The 18,828-nt window shown below is 44.5% G+C and overlaps 1 protein-coding gene across 1 annotated transcript in view; it reads right to left on the reverse strand.

Moving 5' to 3' along the window:
• Positions 1–694: 694 nt before the first annotated feature.
• The window catches only part of EMSY (EMSY transcriptional repressor, BRCA2 interacting), a 36,813-nt gene continuing 18,679 nt past the window's right edge, over positions 695–18,828 (reverse strand). The window contains 12 exon segments of the mRNA XM_027717839.2: positions 695–2,444; positions 4,033–4,401; positions 4,403–4,531; positions 5,366–5,929; positions 7,352–7,500; positions 10,215–10,370; positions 10,647–10,811; positions 12,056–12,254; positions 13,150–13,323; positions 14,842–14,978; positions 16,282–16,455; positions 18,178–18,327. Of these exon segments, the coding sequence (XP_027573640.1) occupies positions 2,250–2,444; positions 4,033–4,401; positions 4,403–4,531; positions 5,366–5,929; positions 7,352–7,500; positions 10,215–10,370; positions 10,647–10,811; positions 12,056–12,254; positions 13,150–13,323; positions 14,842–14,978; positions 16,282–16,455; positions 18,178–18,327 (2,561 nt within the window). The 3' untranslated portion in view covers positions 695–2,249.

Genomic DNA, 18,828 nt, shown 5'->3' on the forward strand with positions numbered 1-18,828 from the left:
CTCCAACCTGCCAACCTGGAATCAGTCACTTCTCACACCAACAGGAGAAGCTTTCGGGTGTTTAACAGAGATCTGGTGCCTTCAAGGAACTGTCAAATAGTTCACTGCAGTTGTTCATATCTTTGCTCCAGGCACTCCTAAAGAGGCAAAAAAGGTCTGGCACAAAAATATCAGAATAAACTGGAGCAGAACTCCACAGTGCAGTGAGAGCATCAGGTGTTAATTCACCTCAGGCCATGTCTTAGCACCTGTTTTTGGCTGGGGAGAGCACACACACCTTCACCAGAACTGAAACTAGAATGTAAGGAACGTTCCTGGGCATAAGCACTTCAGAGAAATCTTACTTTCTCTGATATTCTCATGGCCTTCCAGTCCTGGATTTGTCAGGGGCACCTGAAGCCCTGCAAGAGCACAGGTGACCCTGAAAATCTGATACAAGCCAGAAGAACCGTGTGTGTCACTTGCTTTGGGCTTCTCCCAACTGGGGCTGGACAACTACAGACCCTTCCTGGGCAGCAGAAACCAAACCAACACCCATTTCAACATAAAGGTAACACAGAAATCATTATTTTTGTAACCCATTATTCCAGCATTTGCACGTTGAATTTATCAGGACACTTCTCTACCATATTAAACTACATTATTTTGGAACTAGTGCTGATGGAAGAAGAAAACAGAAGGGGAAAAAAAAAAGTATATGAAAGTCACAGTGACTTAATTTCTAAGATAACAGAGGTTAGGTGAAAACCAAGAGCCCCACCTAGGGGTTACTGTGCGTTCTAACACAGGTGGATATTCAGGACAAGTGAGATAAATGGGTTTTAGGGTTTGTATTTTTCCCTTTGAGTTACTCCAGTTGGAATTTAACCTTTACTACAATATCAACAGTAAAATCACAGCTTAAAAAAAAAAAAAAAAAAGACTGAGGCAAAGAGCTGTATTAGACTTTGGATGAGATCTACTTACAGTAGTACTTCAGCACCAAACCGTGGGCAGTTAGGCTTCCAGACGTATGTACAATTAAATGATATGGCAAAGTCGTAAAATGCTTAGTTATTTATAATGAAATCTATACAAAACAGTTAAAAACGTGGTTTTATATACACATTTGGAAAAAAAAAAAAAAAAAAGTCTTGATTACCAGAATGTATTAAAACTGGTTCTCTCCTCCCCTCTGAACCCAAACCTGTCTCCGTGACCTGGAACTATCACAAACCCCAATGTATTGCTTCAACAAGCCAAGGCATAAGGCTCATTTTGGAAACCTGCCCCTGTGTGCCCATTTAAGCTTTTAAACTCCCCAAATGGTTAAACTTTAAGAACAGCGTGTAAGAGTAAAATACAGATTTTTAAAAGCCTTACATCACTTCTAAATTCACAAGTTCAACTTGGAAAGACATTGAACCACTTATCCCCAGTTTTTGAAAAACTGATTTATAGCAAAAGACACCCCCCCCACTCAGTTTGTATCAGAATTAACACAACTGCCTGTTTCACAGGAACTTTTTCAACAACTTGGCCTCACTTTAATAAATAATCAAAGATTAACTGGAGTAGATGAGCATTTTGTGCACTTAGGGCAAAAGAAATGCCTCATATACCATCGCCCTACTTCTTGTAAAGCATGAAAACAAAATCCACCAGCAAATCCACTTTTCTATCAGTTAGTGATTTTGCTTATTTCCAAACATTCACCAACAAGAATTTAAAAAAAATATATTTTTAGTCTTATGAAAAAAAAACCAAACCAAATCTTATCTCTAAGTGAGCAAGAAAGCTGACCAATTCCAAAATTCCAGCACTGTCAGAGACACTAGTCTTCTCTCACATGCTGTTTGAAAATACAAGCATTTATTAAATGTTCTCTTTTTTTTTTTTGATGGTGTTTTTCTCAAGGAAAGGACCCGGCAAAGTGACGACCCCTTTTCACTGGGAGCTGTTTCAGTATCTGGGCAAGGGCTTCCAGAGCACGAGCTGCAGAGTTTGCTGCAGTGTGGTGTCTGAGCAGGAGTACATTCCACTGTCACAGCTTTACTGAATCTTGGCAACTACATCTTTTCTTCTCTTTGTTTTTTCTTTTGGAAACAGATTTGAAGAGGCAGCTTCTGCGACGCCGTCCTGTTAAAACACACCAATGCTCCCACGAACAACTCCAACGGGCAAAGTGCTCCAGGACATCACAACACGAGGGCATCTTGGATCCTCCGAATCCCAAGACATTCTAAAGTGCACTCCAGCATCCCAGTAGCTCAGGATTGCTCAGCAGAGCTCCGGGAGGGGCTGGGCTCGGGGCCATCCTCGGGGCCACTGTCCCCATCCTGCTCCATCGCCGTCTCCTCGTCATCCAGGCGCTGACTGGTGAAGTTGTTGAGCTCCAGGAGCCCGCTGGGTTCCACCACCACGTTGGAGCTGGAGTGACAAGGGATGGAATAGTGAGGGATAGTCTGAAAGAAAGAAAACATCCAAGTTTAGCAAACGGTTTGGACAGGTAAAGGCGTCTGGGCGAGCACAGGCACTCGGGGAAAAAGGTATTTGGTTTCCAAGGGCAGTTTTTCCCAGCTAAGGCTTCAAAGCATCCTTTCACTGGATTGTGAAAGGTAAAATTCGAATGATGTAGCTCTTCAGGCCCTGATCCTGGCCTTTGATCTTCCCTAAAGGTCTGTGACAGCATAACCAATGCCCATCATCCACCGCTCCCCAAACCCAAAGCAGAGAGAATATTTTCTTCAGCCTTATCTTGTCCTGATCTTTTTCAGACAAGCCATTCTGATGTCCTGGGTTAGAGGAGACTCACAAGGATCACTGAGTCCAACTCCTGGCCCTGCACAGGACACCCCAAGAATCCTGTGTGAGCATTGTCCAGGTGCCCTGGGATGACTAACTCTGTTTTCTGTACTAAACTCAATACAAGCTCCAGCCCTGTTCAGGGTTGCAGCAGCACAGAGGCTGTGGAAACACCACAGCTGTTTATTTCTAACCTATTGTTATTATTTATATCTATTTATTTCTGCTTATACTTTCCCAGGTTGTAGAAGCGAAATCTACAACTTCATACAACTGAAATTCCAGGCAGTATTTGCCTTTTGAAAGAGCTCATTGGGTGCCACAAGGATAAACAGGACAGGTTCTCAAAACATAGAGGTCTGAAGTAAAACAGAAATCTACTTTTGCCTATTTAGGGAAAGGAGGACTATAAATGAGTACAAAAATGATGATTTCTACCACAGAGAAGTTAGTCAGCCCCAGTGAAGATTTTACAAAGTAGCACGAAAAATTTGAGACCTCTGTACCCAAATTGTTTCCCACATCAGCAGCATTTTCACTGTAACACAAATGATACATAATACAACCATTTCAATCCACCTCTCATTTGTGTGAGCATAGGCTGTGTCAGCTATTACTTATATCCATATTATACCACTCAGAAGACTTCTATATTTTAGTTGACATTCAGACAACTTATTACAACATAAACCATCATATTTAAGACAGCAGAATCAATGAAAATATCAAGCATCAGTTAAGCAATAACTCAAGGCATATAGGCTGAAGATCAACAATCATTTAATCTCAGAAGTGGTAAGTCTGGTCATAAGTGAAGTTAAAAAGCTCCCTTTTGAATTCAGACCTTATTTGTTAAACTTTCCCAGTAAGTAAAACTCCACCATGCCATTTTTTGTACTAATTTTATACTCAGAGGTAACATTAACAGAAGTGACAAAAGACTCTAGAACACAGTTCCGTACTCGGTGTCGAAGGCCACATTTTTACCCATCTCAAATGAAAGTACTTTGTAAAATGAGATGAGCTCGGTTGTTTCAACAGAAGGAGGAAGACACTGAGGATGCAGCGCTAGAGAAACTCCAGCTCAATTTAAGAACAACGACACACCCTGAAGTAGCAATCCATTACAAGTGTAAGAGCAGAAGAAGAACCCAAACCCACTCAAACACCCTCCCGTGGCTGCCACCCCATCAGCCACGAGTTCGCTCCGCTCAGCCTTCTGCCTCATTGGCTCTGCTCTTCCCTTACCTGGACGACGATCTCCGAGGAGCTCTCTTCAGCTTTCTTCTGTGAGAGGTTCTGAATGTGCACAAACTGGTTTGCTGGGGGCACTCCCTGTGCCTCGGCGGGAGCAGCAGCGGGAGGGGCTGGGCTGGGCTCTGTCCGGGGCTGTTGCTGGGGGGTGGAGGTTGTTGCCGTCGTCCCTAGAGCAGCCACCCGAGGCACCTGGGGACAAGGTGACGACTCTGCTTCACTAGAGACTTTACTAGTGGACGTGGCCTGCTCTGGGGGATCCACTACCGTGTGCTCTATGTTTGCATCAGTGTGAGCTTCCACCACAGACACTCTCAAAATATCTGCTACTGCTGCCTCCGGGGGTGCCTGCATGGGAAACAGGGCTGGTAACCGGCAGTGCCAGCTGGGGCACACCACTGCCACCTGCTACCTCTGACACGACGGGAGGCCGACACCCCCCGAGAGTTAGCTCTGTGACAGTGGATCCTTGCATTAGAGTTGGATGTTGCACCTGAAAATCAAATTTTTGTTGTGCATATCACAGTTAATCTTTTCTTATTGAAAACCTAATCGGTATTTCCGAGGACAGAGTGGCACAAACAACATACTTGCTGTTAGGAAGACAGTTGAAACTCAGTGTTTTAACAAAGGAACTAGAAATGATAGGGCGACAGTTAATTGAAGCCTGGGGAAAAGCAGCTTCTTAGGCTGCTAGGTAAGGATTGTAGCAGTATAATCCCACGGCAGCCTCATTTTCCTTTGGGATTTACAGCCCCATGGGATGTCTGCTAAAGCCTCTAGTTTTCACATGTATTGCTGAAAGGGCCAAAAAAAAAAATTAAAATTGTACCTTTCTGGAGTTAGTTAAAATACATTTTTTTTTCCATGTTCCTCAGTCTTTACATTTTTCCCTCCCAAGGAAAATCAAATTACTCCTGTACATGAAAGCCATATAATTTCAGGAAGATGTAAACTACAAAGGAAGAGGAACAATGGAGAGCCTTAGGAGACTGCAGTCTTCACTTCCACAGAAATAAAAAGTGCTATGGGAATGGAAATTAGTAACGTGTCACACCTACAAATTAAAAGAAAATAACTAGGGACAAACTCCATGCACCAGTGGTGGCTGAAATCAATAAGAACTGTCCAACAAAACACGTTTGTGAGCTCTATGGATCTTTCCCCTGTGACATGTGCTGCTCTTCCCTAGTGCCAACCTTCTGGCGATGGACACCAGCGGAACGAGGAGTTCTCGTGCCAGGACAAAACACTGCTACACAGCCCAGGGCTGGCTGGGTGGTTTTGCCTGACCAGCAGGACGTGCATGCTATCAATATTCCGTTACCTGGCTCGCTGGCTGCTTGTCTGAAGAGGCAGGGAGCTGCACTGGGCTCGGGGGGGGCTGGGGTTGCACGTAGATTTTTTGTGCCGTTGGTGCCTGCTGCAGTTTGGGCAGCTGCTGCGTGGTTTTTACTGCCAGCACCTGCACTACAGTTTGCTGTGGCTGTGCCACTAAGGTGGGGAGTTGCCTCTCTTTGGCCATCATGTGGTGGGGGGGGTGCTGTGCATCTGGTTTGCTCTGTGCTTGCTCCTGCTGCAGGGGGGTTAGCTTTTGATGCCTTATGGAAAGCTGGGGCATTTGCGGGAGTTTGTGCTGGATCTGGTCGGCCTGCAGGTGGATTGTCTGCTTCTGCTTGGTCTGGAAGCACTGCAGAGTTTTCACTTGCAGTTGAGTCTGTTCCAGCTGTGGCTGACTCAGTTTTTGCTGCTTTTGTGCCTGGGACTGTGTCAGGGCAGATCTGTAAAACAGGCCAGTCTGAGGATCTAAGGTGTCCATCTCTTCCACTTCTCCCTCCTCGGTCCCAACTTGTTCACTGTGTTTCGTAAATGCAGTGTGACTGCTTAAGGCCTTAAGGAGAAGAAGTTAGAGCATGTTAGTGAAAAGAAAATGTAAGAATACACAATCTAGAAATAGTTTTTCATGTTTCAAATGGACTACTTTAACTTATTTTGCCATCACAGGCTCCCAATTCGTGTGTACTAAGATAGTATTACATGGGATTCCACAATACACATGCAAGAAATAGCTACTTTTATCATGTTAAACTGTGGTACATCTCTAGGTGAGAACATTAACTGCATCACTAATCCTCAGGGGGGTTTTGTACACCTCACTTGAGTCAGACTGAGGTTCAAAGCCCCCCAGGGTTGCCTGGCAGGTGGACATGAAGCAGCAGGGAGTAGTAGGCAGCTGAACCAATAGCTCCATGTTCAAACCAGAGTCTCTCTGCACAATTTTTACTCTGCCTCTTGAAAGCCTAGTCATCTTATCCATGATTTCCTCTGCAGGTCCCCATAGGCCTACAGTCTACCTTATTTCAGCAGAGATCCTCCCTTCTCCTTCCTTTCTCCAAACTGCAATTTTTCTTGGGTGTGGCACAAACGTCTGATTTTCTGAGGGATTTGAGGGAGTGAGCAACCTACACTCTACACTTTGAACACCACAGGATAAAGGTGGTCTCCGCAAGGAGGAAGCAGCCTCCTCCAACACCCATGGAAATCCACCCCCTGCCAGGGGTTTGGAACCCCAACACAGAACTGTTCTGCAGCACAGCTGAAGTGCCCAGAGCTTAAAGCCCTGCAGAGCTGAGCAGGTCCTGACCAAAGGCAAAGGAGTGGCTTCAGTAAGACTTCACCACAAGCTGCAGTGTTTGTTTGAAGTGTTTGGGATCCTCATGGTACTGATCTAAATACCATCTGACTTCTGATTCAGAGAAGTTTGCCTTTTCACCAGCTGAAGCCCTCAGAGGGCAGGGACAGTGTGTGCTCTGGGTACTGCCCAGGTTCTGCTCAGCCCTCCTCCCCCTGCACTGCCACCAACATCAGCTGAAGAGTCCAGGCCCCTGCAACACAACCACCACCCTCACCACCAAAACACAGTCATAGAAAGGTCTGGGCTGGGAGGGACCTTAAAGCCCATCCAGTGCCACCCCCTGCCACAGGCAGGGACACCTTCCACCAGCCCAGGTTGCTCCAAGCCCCATCCAACCTGGCCTTGGACACTTCCAGGGATCCAGGGGCAGCCACAGCTTCTCTGGGAACCTGTGCCAGGGCCTCCCCACCCTTATAGTAAAGAATTTCTTCCCAATATCTAATCTAAACCTGCCTTCCTTCAGGCCATTAAGGTAATCCTACAGTTACTAACTTGCCCGTACACCGAACGTTTTTGGTGGCAGCAACACGACACATTCACCCAGAACAAGCCCCGGTCCTGTACAATTCATAGAGCCTGCTGCTGTGTACAGACTGCTGGGAAAAGAAAGGGTCCAACCTGCTGCATGATGTGGGTGATGGCTCCCGTGGAGGAGGCGGGGATGGATTTCACCACCACGGAGGTCTGCGTTGCCGTCTGCGACTGCGCCACGTGCTGCAGGAGGGTCCGCGGGGGCTGCGCCGGCGGCGGGGGCTGCCGATGGCTCACTGCAAGCAAAGAGCTCAGTGCCACTCCTCCAGAGCCTCCTCAGGGCTGCACCAGGGCACGCCAGCCTCAGCTGGCACTCCAGCCTCAGCTGGCAGCACGGAGGAGCGGGAAAGGTCCCTTTGCTCCGGCCTCGAGGGGCACAGCTACTCTGAGAAACCTCCCGGGGGGCTCGCTTTGCTCTCTGTTTCCTGAGTCACCATGCTCGGTCCAAAGCTCCTCTGGCCTCCCTCTCCCAACACACCAACTCTGCTTATGCTCCATTGCCAGCTGGGTTCTTTGTACAGCACCAGTATAACATGCAGAGCACGAGTTAATTCTGGTTTTACGCTGGTAAAAGCACTTCCACAATTGACTGCAATTAAGAACAGCAAGCCTTGCTCACTGAATTTCTACCACTGAGAAAATGCACAAAAGACCCTCCAGAGCACAGGCTAAATTTGGGAGATTAACACGTAGAAAATATTTGGGTATTATGAAAATGAGTGAGGCTGATCCAACATGACCTTGTCACAGGCCTGTGTCACTTCTGAGAACAGATCCAGCATGAGTTACAGAGCTGTGGTGTGGGTCTGTAATTAAATAGGGGATCAACAGAAAAACTACATGCTGCTGAGAAAATAAACCAAACAAACCATTCTATATTGCAGTCACTGATATGAATCCAAATCACTTTATACCTGTCCATATTAATAGGCACATATTTGCTTTATATCTTAGTTACAAAATATTTCATAACTGAAGGAGAAGAAGCAAAAAGTTGTAAATTCAGTTGTAGCATAACTTAAAATGAAAAAGTTTCTAGTGACCTTCCTGATTGTTAAGAGGAAGGTCATATTTTGAATTAATATGGTAATTTTCCTTTCTCACTCCAAGAAAGGAGATGGATGATATCAATACCGGCCTGCATGCTGTGCCAGATTCATCCTGGACACCTCCCAACAGTTCCTAAGCAATTGAAAACTTAATTTAAAAGTAAAGTTTCTAACCTATATGGTTGTGTAGATATTCTTCCGAATGTGAACCAATACAGTGTTGTCTTCCTGAGTCTGCAGACAGACAAGAAATGGTGACACTGAGATGTGTGAAGTGCTCCCTTCACCTCAGGAGGAAGCACATGGCGAATCCCAGCTCCCCCAGGGATTGCAGTGTGCCTAATCCTTTGCTCCAGGGGCACGCAGGACATTTCACACCACACTACAGACTCTTTACTATCTTACTACTGAATTTTTAGCAGAAAATACAGCTCTGTGGGTTACTGATAAATCCAGAGAAGCACAAATTAAAAAAGCTCAATGATCTGCATTCCCTGGCAGTGTTCACAGAAACTGGGGGAAGGGACAAAAATCTAAGAGCAAAATAAACACTTTTGTGCTGCAGCAGAACCTGCTGCTCCTCTGCCCACAGCAGCCTGCAATCCTCTGGGAGATTCCCAGATTTCAAATCAATGTTTACAAAACTCCCAGTGTTTCAAACAGTGACATCTCCAGGAAGTTCTCAGCTTTTGTACTTTGCGTGGCTTCTAAGCTGCAGAAAAGGACAAAGACACTGACTGCAACTCCCCATCCTGCCTGCCAAAGGCCCTATTTTACATCAGGTTGCACAGCAAGACCTGTCAAAAACTGGAACCTTGACCATGTGCTCAATGCACAATATCCGTGCCAGGGAAGGAAAAGTGCTCTCCAGTTAGCAGGCAGTTATTTGTTGTGCTTTGGAGTTTGTTTTAAGAGAGATCCGAGGGAGCAGGACTCAAACATTCAGAATTGTAGCAGATACAGTAAGTGTTATTTAGAAGAGTAACAATAACATCCTCCCCAGCTCCAGTTTCACACAAATTTAGGCCGTACAAGGGATGCAAGCGAGGGGAGGAAGCACAGAGCAAAATATCAGATTAGACATTTAGCACTTAAACCACTGGAGTTACAGATATGTACCTAAACAATTCAATACAATTGTTTTATTTATTCCTCTATTCAATGTGGATTTTCAACATGGTTCTGCTTTCCTTTTCCAAAGAAAGCAGGGAGGGAGACCAACAGTGTGGACTCAAGAAATTAAAATGGAAAACAGGTAATTTGATCCTCTCATGAAGTGGTTCACACCTAATGTTGGGGAGCATCAGAGAGACAAGGACTTACACAAAATGGATGTCCAGATAGGAGGAGTCAGGAGTTTAAAAAGTTAAGCACTGAATTCCAACCAGAATTTGAATGATTTAAAGTGCAAATTTATCAGTTTAAAGCTTTCCAGCAAATGAAGAAACTGGGGACCACATCAGCATGCTAAATGCACACCTGGCTTTAACTCAGGACTAAATGGGTTTTAACTCAATGTCTGACTCCTCTCAATATGTACAAAAACCAGGATACAGTTCCTGTAACTTCACCTTCCACTTTGTCCTTACTGGACGTTTTCCTTTAAGACAAGTGGGACAGTCTGTCTTCTTCATCCAGGGACCAGAAAATCTATTCAACCGTGATGTCTTAAAGCAACAACCCTTTGTATCAGTTAGAAACATGTTCCCTTATGGCCCAGCAAAGCAGATACAACCTCTGTCCCCTCACAGGGTCTCAAGAATGGAAGAAAAGACTCATTTCCTCTACAGAAAACTACAGTGAAAGCATGAAGGTGAAACCTATTGTGAGAAAACTGCAAAATTAAGTCCCCAGACTTCAACTGCAAACCCACCATCACAGTGCCTTAGACACACACTTACCAGTTGTGATATATTCAGCCACTAATTCTGACTCTACAACAGCAATTGAAGGACTTTCTGGGGAATGCCTCTTTTCTTGAGTCATCTGGATTGGAACAGCCATCTGGCTCAGGTCAATGGTGGGCTGCCTTGGCTTCGATTCCAACTTCTCCTTCACTGCTTCAGCAGAAAAACATTAAGTCAGCCTCTAACACACAAACCTCCAAAATAAAACAAACCTCCAATATAAATGCACCAGTTCAATTAAACAGATCATGAACACTAGAGAACAGATGCACCAAATCCATGCAAACAAACTGATACAGGATAAGAAGAAAGGAATCAAGCTGATTCAAGAGAGGTGCTTTTCAATTACAAAACTTATTACAAAGGGTTGCTTAAGCAAAAAATAACCTTTGAAGTTATCCTAGACAATCTCATGGGTTTTCAGACCTGTTGTCTGCTGAAGTTCCAGCAAAGCTTTTATTGTGGAAGTGGCTGACTGAGATTCACTGGATACATCCTGGTAAATTATTGTAGGGCTTGTGTCCACAGCGATTTCATGTTCTGACCAGTCTTGACTTCTTGAAGCAATCACATGGACCACAGGCTGAGAATCTGTTTGTTAAAGAACAAAGGCACATCACAGAGTCATGGAATGGTTTGGGTTGGGAGGGACCTTAAACCTCATCCAGTGCCACCCCCTGCCACGGGCAGGGACACCTTCCACCAGTCCAGGCTTCTCCAAGCCCTGTCCAACCTGGCCTTGGACACTTCCAGGGATGGGGCAGCCACAGCTTCCCTGCCCAACCTGTGCCAGAACCATTTTGGGCTGGGGGTCTCTTGTCTGACTTCTTGCTTTAAAGCAGTTTAAAATTATACTAAGTTATTCATTATTCATTAGAATTTTGACCACTGCCAAGGATGCATACTCTGATTCTGCAACACTAGTTTCTATTACAATTGACTCTTGAAGTAAAACACTGCTGATGTTATGAACGATTTCCAGAAAAAAAATCCTGTATCTTAGTTTTTTTTCAAAAGACTTTGTTCCAAAAATCAAAGTTCAGAAGGTTTCTCTGTATGTTGAATTTGCCTTGGATTGAACTAGGTTTTTTCACAAGGTTTTAGCAGTTCAGGTGATCAACATGCATTCAGCATTCTGAATTAATGGCTCCTAAATTTTGATTAGTTGTTTGAATCTTCTAAACTTCTTAAAATTCACTTAAAACGGCAGTATAGACCAACAGTCACAGAATTATACAGAAGGGGTCCAAAGGATTCTCTGAGACATTTGCTTATATTTGCTGCAGTGACACATCCTCTGGTCACTTCCAACCAGAGGCTGGGTGCTGTTTATGCCCTATTATTTATGCTCCTCTTCCACACACAGAGCTGCACCTGTGCCATGGCTTGAAGCCAGGGCAGCATTCCCATTGGGACTGCATGTCTGATCCGTGTCCTGGTGCACATGCATGTGCATTTATAGAAGGACCAGAATCTGTGCTGTCCCATGGTAGCTGTCAGTCATGCAGCAGAGATGCTGTCACACAGGGAAAGCCAGGAACTGCCAAAATAACCCCAAAACCTGCTACACTGCCTGTCCCCTGGCAGACCCCCAGACCCAGGGAACAGGGGGCCTTGTGTGACAAGCTGGAGCCCAGCAGGGAATCGCTGTGTCCACTTTTCAGGAGAAATGCCAGCGCACAGTAAGCAGCTCAAAAGGAAGATAAACAAAAAAATAAGGGCACAATGGCACTTTGGCGTAACAGGCTGGGTGAAAACCTGTGCTGGCAGGAGACACAGAGTTATGTGACACCTTGGGGACGGTCCCCTCGGGGTTTGCTGTGACACCAACACACCTTGAGAGCTCTGGGAGGACTCTGTGGACGAGGAGCTGCTGTCGGTGTAGGTCTGTGGTTCCTCCTTCACCTCTGGCAGAGCTGGGGCCCCTGTCTCTGCCACCCTGGATGCCTGCTGCAACGTCTCAGTCACCAGCTGCCTGGTCTGCTCACTCACCACCGTGGCCTGGAACGTCACTGGCTTTGGTTTGATCAGGACCTGATCACACAGATACATTTGTGTACAGTCAGAGCACTCGACAAGAGGGGGCTGAGCAATCAGAGCACAGGGTGCCACCAACAGACCTGGTGCACCACCTACATAACATCCACATTAGTCACAAATCTACCTCTAAATTCAGCAACTGATTATGAAACCACAAAGCCCAAGTAAATGGCAATGCACAAGAATGCACTTCTCACTCGGTAATTTGAAGTCCTAACAAAATAAACCACTGAAGAGTCATTTTTCAGGACTAGATACTACTCTAGTGTGGTAAGAGAAAGCTGTGCAAGTGAGCTGGGACATGCACTGCACTGGGAAGGACAAGCACCTCCACAGGAAATCCAGTCCTGAACTATCAGGCACACAACACGTTATATCTGATAAAAGTTTAATTCTTTTAAACACTAAGTGCAGCCAGAGAAAAAGCTGAAACTGAAAGCACCCAAAAATGAGCCTGACTCTGTGTATTCAGCCCCATCAACCACACAAGGTTGCAGGGACAACCTGAACAGACACTGAGCAGAAAATAAACTTCAATAAAACCTCAGATTTGATGGACGACCTATGTCCAGACTGTGCATCTTTATTTCCCAGGATCTAACCATTATCTGTCAGACTTAAACAGGCACCTAGAGCCATGACCAGACAGTTTCAGCTCTGGAACAGGCTTAGTAAATCCTTTTGGCTTGCTCAGGCCTCCAGAAAGAGCCAACAAATGCAAACACTGCTCGAGAACTCAGAATCAAGGTCACCTCGTTCCACCACTGAGTCTCATTCCCCACAGACATATATCAATCCTGCAACAAATGAGGCAACACAGTGAAAAATGATTTACTTCCCATTAAAATGGAAGGGTACATTCCAAGACAGAAATGGGTCCTCACTGTACCTGCGTTTTCCCTTGCTGCCCATAAACAATTTTAGTTGGGATGATTTTGGTGGCTGGCTGGACCGTGGACCCTATTCCTTTGGGCTGTGTAACAATCATTTTTGTGATGGGTCTTGTGGCAGTGATGATAGCAGGTTTTGCTCCTGCTGGCACTGCCTGAATAGTTTTCTCCCCCTGTAGAGAAGCCAAAGTTTACAGGTTAACTTTATGAAACTGTTCAGTGAGACCCACTTCTCTAAAAAAAAAAAAAAATATATAGTTATAGATGAATGTGTGTACCATGAAATAAACTTGCTGCTGCAACTAGACTTACTTGAGACAAAACACATCAGAAGACCAAGAACAAAAGAACCTACAGCTTTGAATGGAAAAAGCTACCAAAATCCCCTTTTCCATTACTTTACCTTCTGAACAGCTCTGAAGGGGTGAATAAAAAGGAGTAACTAAAAGACACTGAGAAGTTTTTTGAAGTTGCTTCAAAGACTTTACGTAAGCTGGAACTTTCCTCAAATCTTTCACAAATGTTTTTGAAAACCTCTAATTTCTATTAACACTGACTGTGGCAAGACATCTACAAAACTTGAACTGAGATTCTAAAAGGGAATTATTTAAATATAGATTTTTGTATTATCCTCAGGGCCAAGACATTAATTACACATGGACTTCTTTTAAACAAAGTTCACTTCATCAACAAATGCAGATTCACAGCTGTGCCACAGGAATCATCTGACTATGGAATAGTGCTGATATATGAACAGACTTTGCTTAAGAGCAAAGACACTGGACGTGCTTTTTTTTTAAGCTCTGCAGAGTAACAAACCAAATGAGTAACAACATTAGTTGCCAGTTCTCCTAATATTCCTACCAATATCCACCAAATAGGAGGAAATCCCAAAAAACATACTTGTTTCAGAAATATCCTCCCATACTCCTAGTTCCTATTGTGTAACAAAATAAGATTTCCACTTGTCTGAAAATACATCTTGGATTCTGAAAATCAGGAAAGTTCAAAATTTAAAAAAAAAAAAAATATTCCTAAAATGTTTAGAAAAAAACCTCTGTAGTTCTGCTACTAAGCAGCCTTTAAAATGTTACATTAAATGCATTAAATCTCACAGTTCAATGTAGGAACATTCATTATTTTCATTTACTAGTACTTAGAGGTGAACTCAGTTGATGCTGGAAACTGGATTTTATTCTTAGTACACGTGTCAGGTTATCCAAAAAATAATTCAGGACAGTACAATGCTCAGGTACAGGATGGTACAGTGTCACACACCACATACACTGAAAGGGGGTTCCCCTGCTGGGAAGGCACAATTTATTTCTGCCTGTTTAATATAAACAGTTGGGGATACAAGTTTATAACCCAGGACCCTGGTTCTCCCTAGAGCACAAACAGGGGAAGATTCCAGTCATGTTCAATCTACTTCATCACTTCAGCATCACAAAGGGAAAAAAGGCAAGTTCAAAAATTTCTATTTTCCTTTAACTCTGAAAACATTCCCAGCTGGCTTTAAGCACAGAGTCCCATCCTGTGGCCCACAGTGGCCTCCCCAACAGCCCTGACACCAAGGCATGCTGGGGCTGTTAAGGAGCTCATGCAGTGGGCTTTCCAGAGAGCCCAGGGCAGCAGGAATGCAGCAGCACCCACGGCTCACCTGGCTCAGGGACACTCAGAGCCTCACTTACCCCCGCGTTCAGCAGCGTCGTGACAACGTTCTTGCCTGGAAGCCCTTGGATTGTAGTTCCTTTCCCAGTAGTCTTTTGCACAACAATCACATTGGGTTTGGATGTCATTGGAATTGTGGTGATTTTGGTTGTAGTTCCTAAATTTTTGCGGGAAAAGAAAGAGTGTGCAGTTTATCCCATTTTGTGTATTCCCCTTCACTGTGGAAGTCAGGGGGTTACAGAGGAATCACCGTATTTAAATCTGACAAGCACAACAAGAAGCCAGCCTCATCTGGAATGGGAATTCTTGTTATCCTCATCAGGATCAGTCACAGCTTTCCCCACATTAGCTGGTGCTCAGGAGAATGATACTTGCACTTGTGTATAAATTCACTAGTAGACCTAGAAATCGTTTTAACAACTCATCATACCCACAACAGGCTAAAAAAAGTTATTTGCTCCCAAAGAACTGCTGCAGCATCCCTATATATGATTTTGTAGAAATCAAGACCTGAAAAAACGGAGGTACCTCTGCCAGATTCCAGCCCAGAGTGGGTTTCCTGGATAGCTTGTGCAGCACTTTCCAGGGACTGGAGCTGGCAGGGGCCATGTCAGGTCTTTGCTAAGCAAAGCTAAAGTCCAAAACATATGCTAAGAAATTGTTACTGGTATAAGTGTGCTTGGACATGGTCCTAAAGAAACCCTATCTTTAGAGGCTGGAGAATCCCAGAATGGTCTGGGTTGGAAGGGAACCTTTAAGATCATCCAGTCCCACCCCCTGCCACGGGCAGGGACACCTTCCACTAGCCCAGGTTGCTCCAAGCCCCGTCCAACCTGGCCTTGGACACTTCCAGATGTGGGGCAGCCACAGTTTCTCTGGGCACCCTGTGCCAGCCTGGAACTGGCAGAGAACCCAGGCTGGTCAGCAGACTAACAAAAATAAGCAGCAGGGTCTGCACGAAGCTGGGAGGGAAAGCTTAAGTTAGAACGTGGGCTAAAGGAAGGACAGGCTGACACTGATAAAATACCAAATAAGATGGAGACTGCACAGCTGAATTTAACATATACAGTTCATTTGTATTCTGGTTCTTTGGACGTGTAGTAGAACAGAGAAGGGCAGTATAAGATTATAAAATGCCTTAAACTGGGGCCAATGGTGTTTTCTAACCTTTCTGCCCACTGTACAGCACAGCAGTCCCACCCCACATTTCCCTTTTCCTCCCAGGCTTCCCTCACATCTGATGTTTCCTTCTTAAACACAAGAACTGCTGCCATCCTTGAGAACACTTCACCTTCACAACTTCAACCTATTCCTTTCCTCTTCATGCTCAGCTATTTTTCTTCTGAACTCTCCAGTAAAGTTCCTAATAATGATTTCAGCATGGAACCCACCGGACAATCAGAGCAGGCCTGAAGTTATTTCTGCAGTAAGTCTTAATATCAAGGTACTCGTATGCCTACCAGAGACAATGTTACTGCTGATAATCTTCCCTCCCAGGGTAGCCAGGGACTTTGGGACCACGGTGATGATGCTGCCACTGGTGGTTTTGACGTAGGTGGCAGCCCCTGGCGTGCCAGCCATGCGAGCCCCCAGGGACGGGCTCACGGTGGGCCGGCTGTACGTCGCTGGAGTGCCTGTGGGAAAGAGAGAAGGAGAAAGCTCGCTGTTAGAACACGATCCTCTGACAGCTATTTCTGGAAAAATAAGTTAGTTTAGGAAAAAAAAACAACACCAAACCATCAGATTTATTCAGAGAGATCCCACACTGCGGCCTGTTGCCACCCTTCGCGACTCTTTAGTAGCTTTTTTATACCGACTTTAAATTAACATCCCAGTCCTCTGAAGTATTTTAACAAATGTTCCATGACTGCCTTATTTTAATTCATGTCCTTGTGCCTAAGGCTGTAATTCTCAATAGATGTTTGCATTCTACCAGTGTTTTTGCCTTGTGCTCCCTTAGAAACCCAAGAGTCAGGAACCTGATTGCACTCCTAAAACTCATCCCTCCCTATCATGAAAGACACTCCTCTTACAGGACAGACTGTTTACAAAGAGCACCAATGACTGCTCTAAATAACACTCTTAGAGAAAAACAAAATTTACCATGGTGATGCAATTCTATGGACTTAGCACACAGCAGCACAAAAGAAACCTAACACGCTAAAAATGCCGTTTTTTCAGATATAGTCCTTTTCTGGATGGAAACACAACAGAGTCCACAAAAGAAACTTGCTCAAAAATCATAAGTCAGCAGCTCCACAAACATTGCAATTCCCTTCTGCTTGTACTGCTGCAGATAGCACACTTAACGGGTAAAGATCACAGAGCAAAACAGTTTGTTATAGCGAGAAAGATGTGTGCACAATACATGTTTTACCAACTAAATAAACTGCAAAATTGCTATTTTTTTTAAATGAATTCAAGAATGTACCTGTGAGGTACCTGAAAAGTCGTAAAAAGAACATGAACCCCTAGTTTATGCTAAGGACAAGAGGAGATGGCCTCAAGTTGCGCCAGGGGAGGTTCAGGTTGGATGCTACGAAAAAACTGCTCATGGAAAGGGTGGTCAGGCATTGGAACAGGCTGCCCAGGGAAGTGCTGGAATCCCCACCCCTGGGAGTGCTCCAAAGGCATGTGGATGTGGCCCTTGGGACAGGGTTTAATGGGAACATGGTGGTGCTGGGGCAGTGGTCGGACTTGGTAATCTCAGAGGGCTTTTCAAACCTTAACATTTCTATTACTTGAATATTCCCAACCCATGCTAAAAAACCAGGAAATAAGAGTTTTCTGAAAACCAGGATAAACTGCCTTTCAAGTTTTCCTCATGCAAGTTTACAATCTGAACAGCCTGCATTATTTCTGATCTTTAATCAATTACAAACACAAATACAATTAGATGCCCAGAAAAACACTGGGAGTTGAAATGTCAATTTACTGGCCTTTCCATAAATTCACTGCAGGACTATGAGCAAGTCACCTATCTTTTAAAGCCCATATGTGTAAAACAGGAATGATGCTGACCTGTCTGCTGGAGTTAAATCAATGTAAATTTTGTAATATAACGTGCTACAGAAGTGCAAAGTATCTGTAGAAGCTGAAAGAAAACTTCCTTTAAAAAACCCCAGTGGGGAAGGAACAATGATATTTTTGTGTAGCAATTCAAAGATCACAAGAGGAGTAAAAGAGCCCTCAGTGCAAAAATCCTGACGTAGAATAAATAACAGCAGGAGTGTGAATGTGCTGTTGTGCTTCCTGCTCAGGAGAGAGAAGTGGGGGTTTTTAACCCTACTGAGCCATGTCTGGTCACCTGGATGTCTGGGTTTACCCTCCCTTCCCTTCTCAGAGCCAGAACTTACCAGTGGGAGTAGTGCCCAGTTTAGTTGTCATGATAGTCCCATTACTGCTAACCACCATAATGGGTGAATTGCTACTGCTGGGCAAGGTCGCTGTAACTGGTTTGGGAAGGATTTTACTGGGCTGCACCTGTTGAGTGATTATTTTAACACCTAGGAAAGGAGAAAGTCACTGTTAAAATACAGGCACGATAAGTTACTCTCTGAAATGCTTTCTCAGACCAAGGCCCAGCGGGCAAGTAGCCCCACAAGGCTTCAATTCTGAGCCCATGTATTCTTGATCCTGAAAAAAAGTTATTTCATTTTTGGGGGCTGGGTTTTCTTTGCTTGGGTTTGGGGTTTTTTTGTTTGCTTTGCAAATACCAAGGCAGCCATCATCTTTGCCTTTCAAGTGCCTGTTTCAATTCCTAGCTACTCCCACTGAGGCATAGGATTCCATACCATCATTGCTTGGTTTGATGTAATTTTTAAACTTTTCCTGGTCCACGATTCAAAAAGAAGAATGTTTCCCAGGAGCCAACAGGTTACAATCAAGACTGAATTGGTTCATATATAATGAACCACCTAAAAGTGAAGTAATTCTTCGACAATTTAGTCTGTAAATCCTAATGGGTCTTAATTAGTCTAGACAAACTTCGCCACCCTGAACAAATT

Source organism: Pipra filicauda, unplaced genomic scaffold (assembly GCF_003945595.2).
Source record: "Pipra filicauda isolate LSUMZ 115617 unplaced genomic scaffold, ASM394559v2 scaffold352_size854550_pilon, whole genome shotgun sequence".
NCBI lineage: Eukaryota > Metazoa > Chordata > Aves > Passeriformes > Pipridae > Pipra > Pipra filicauda.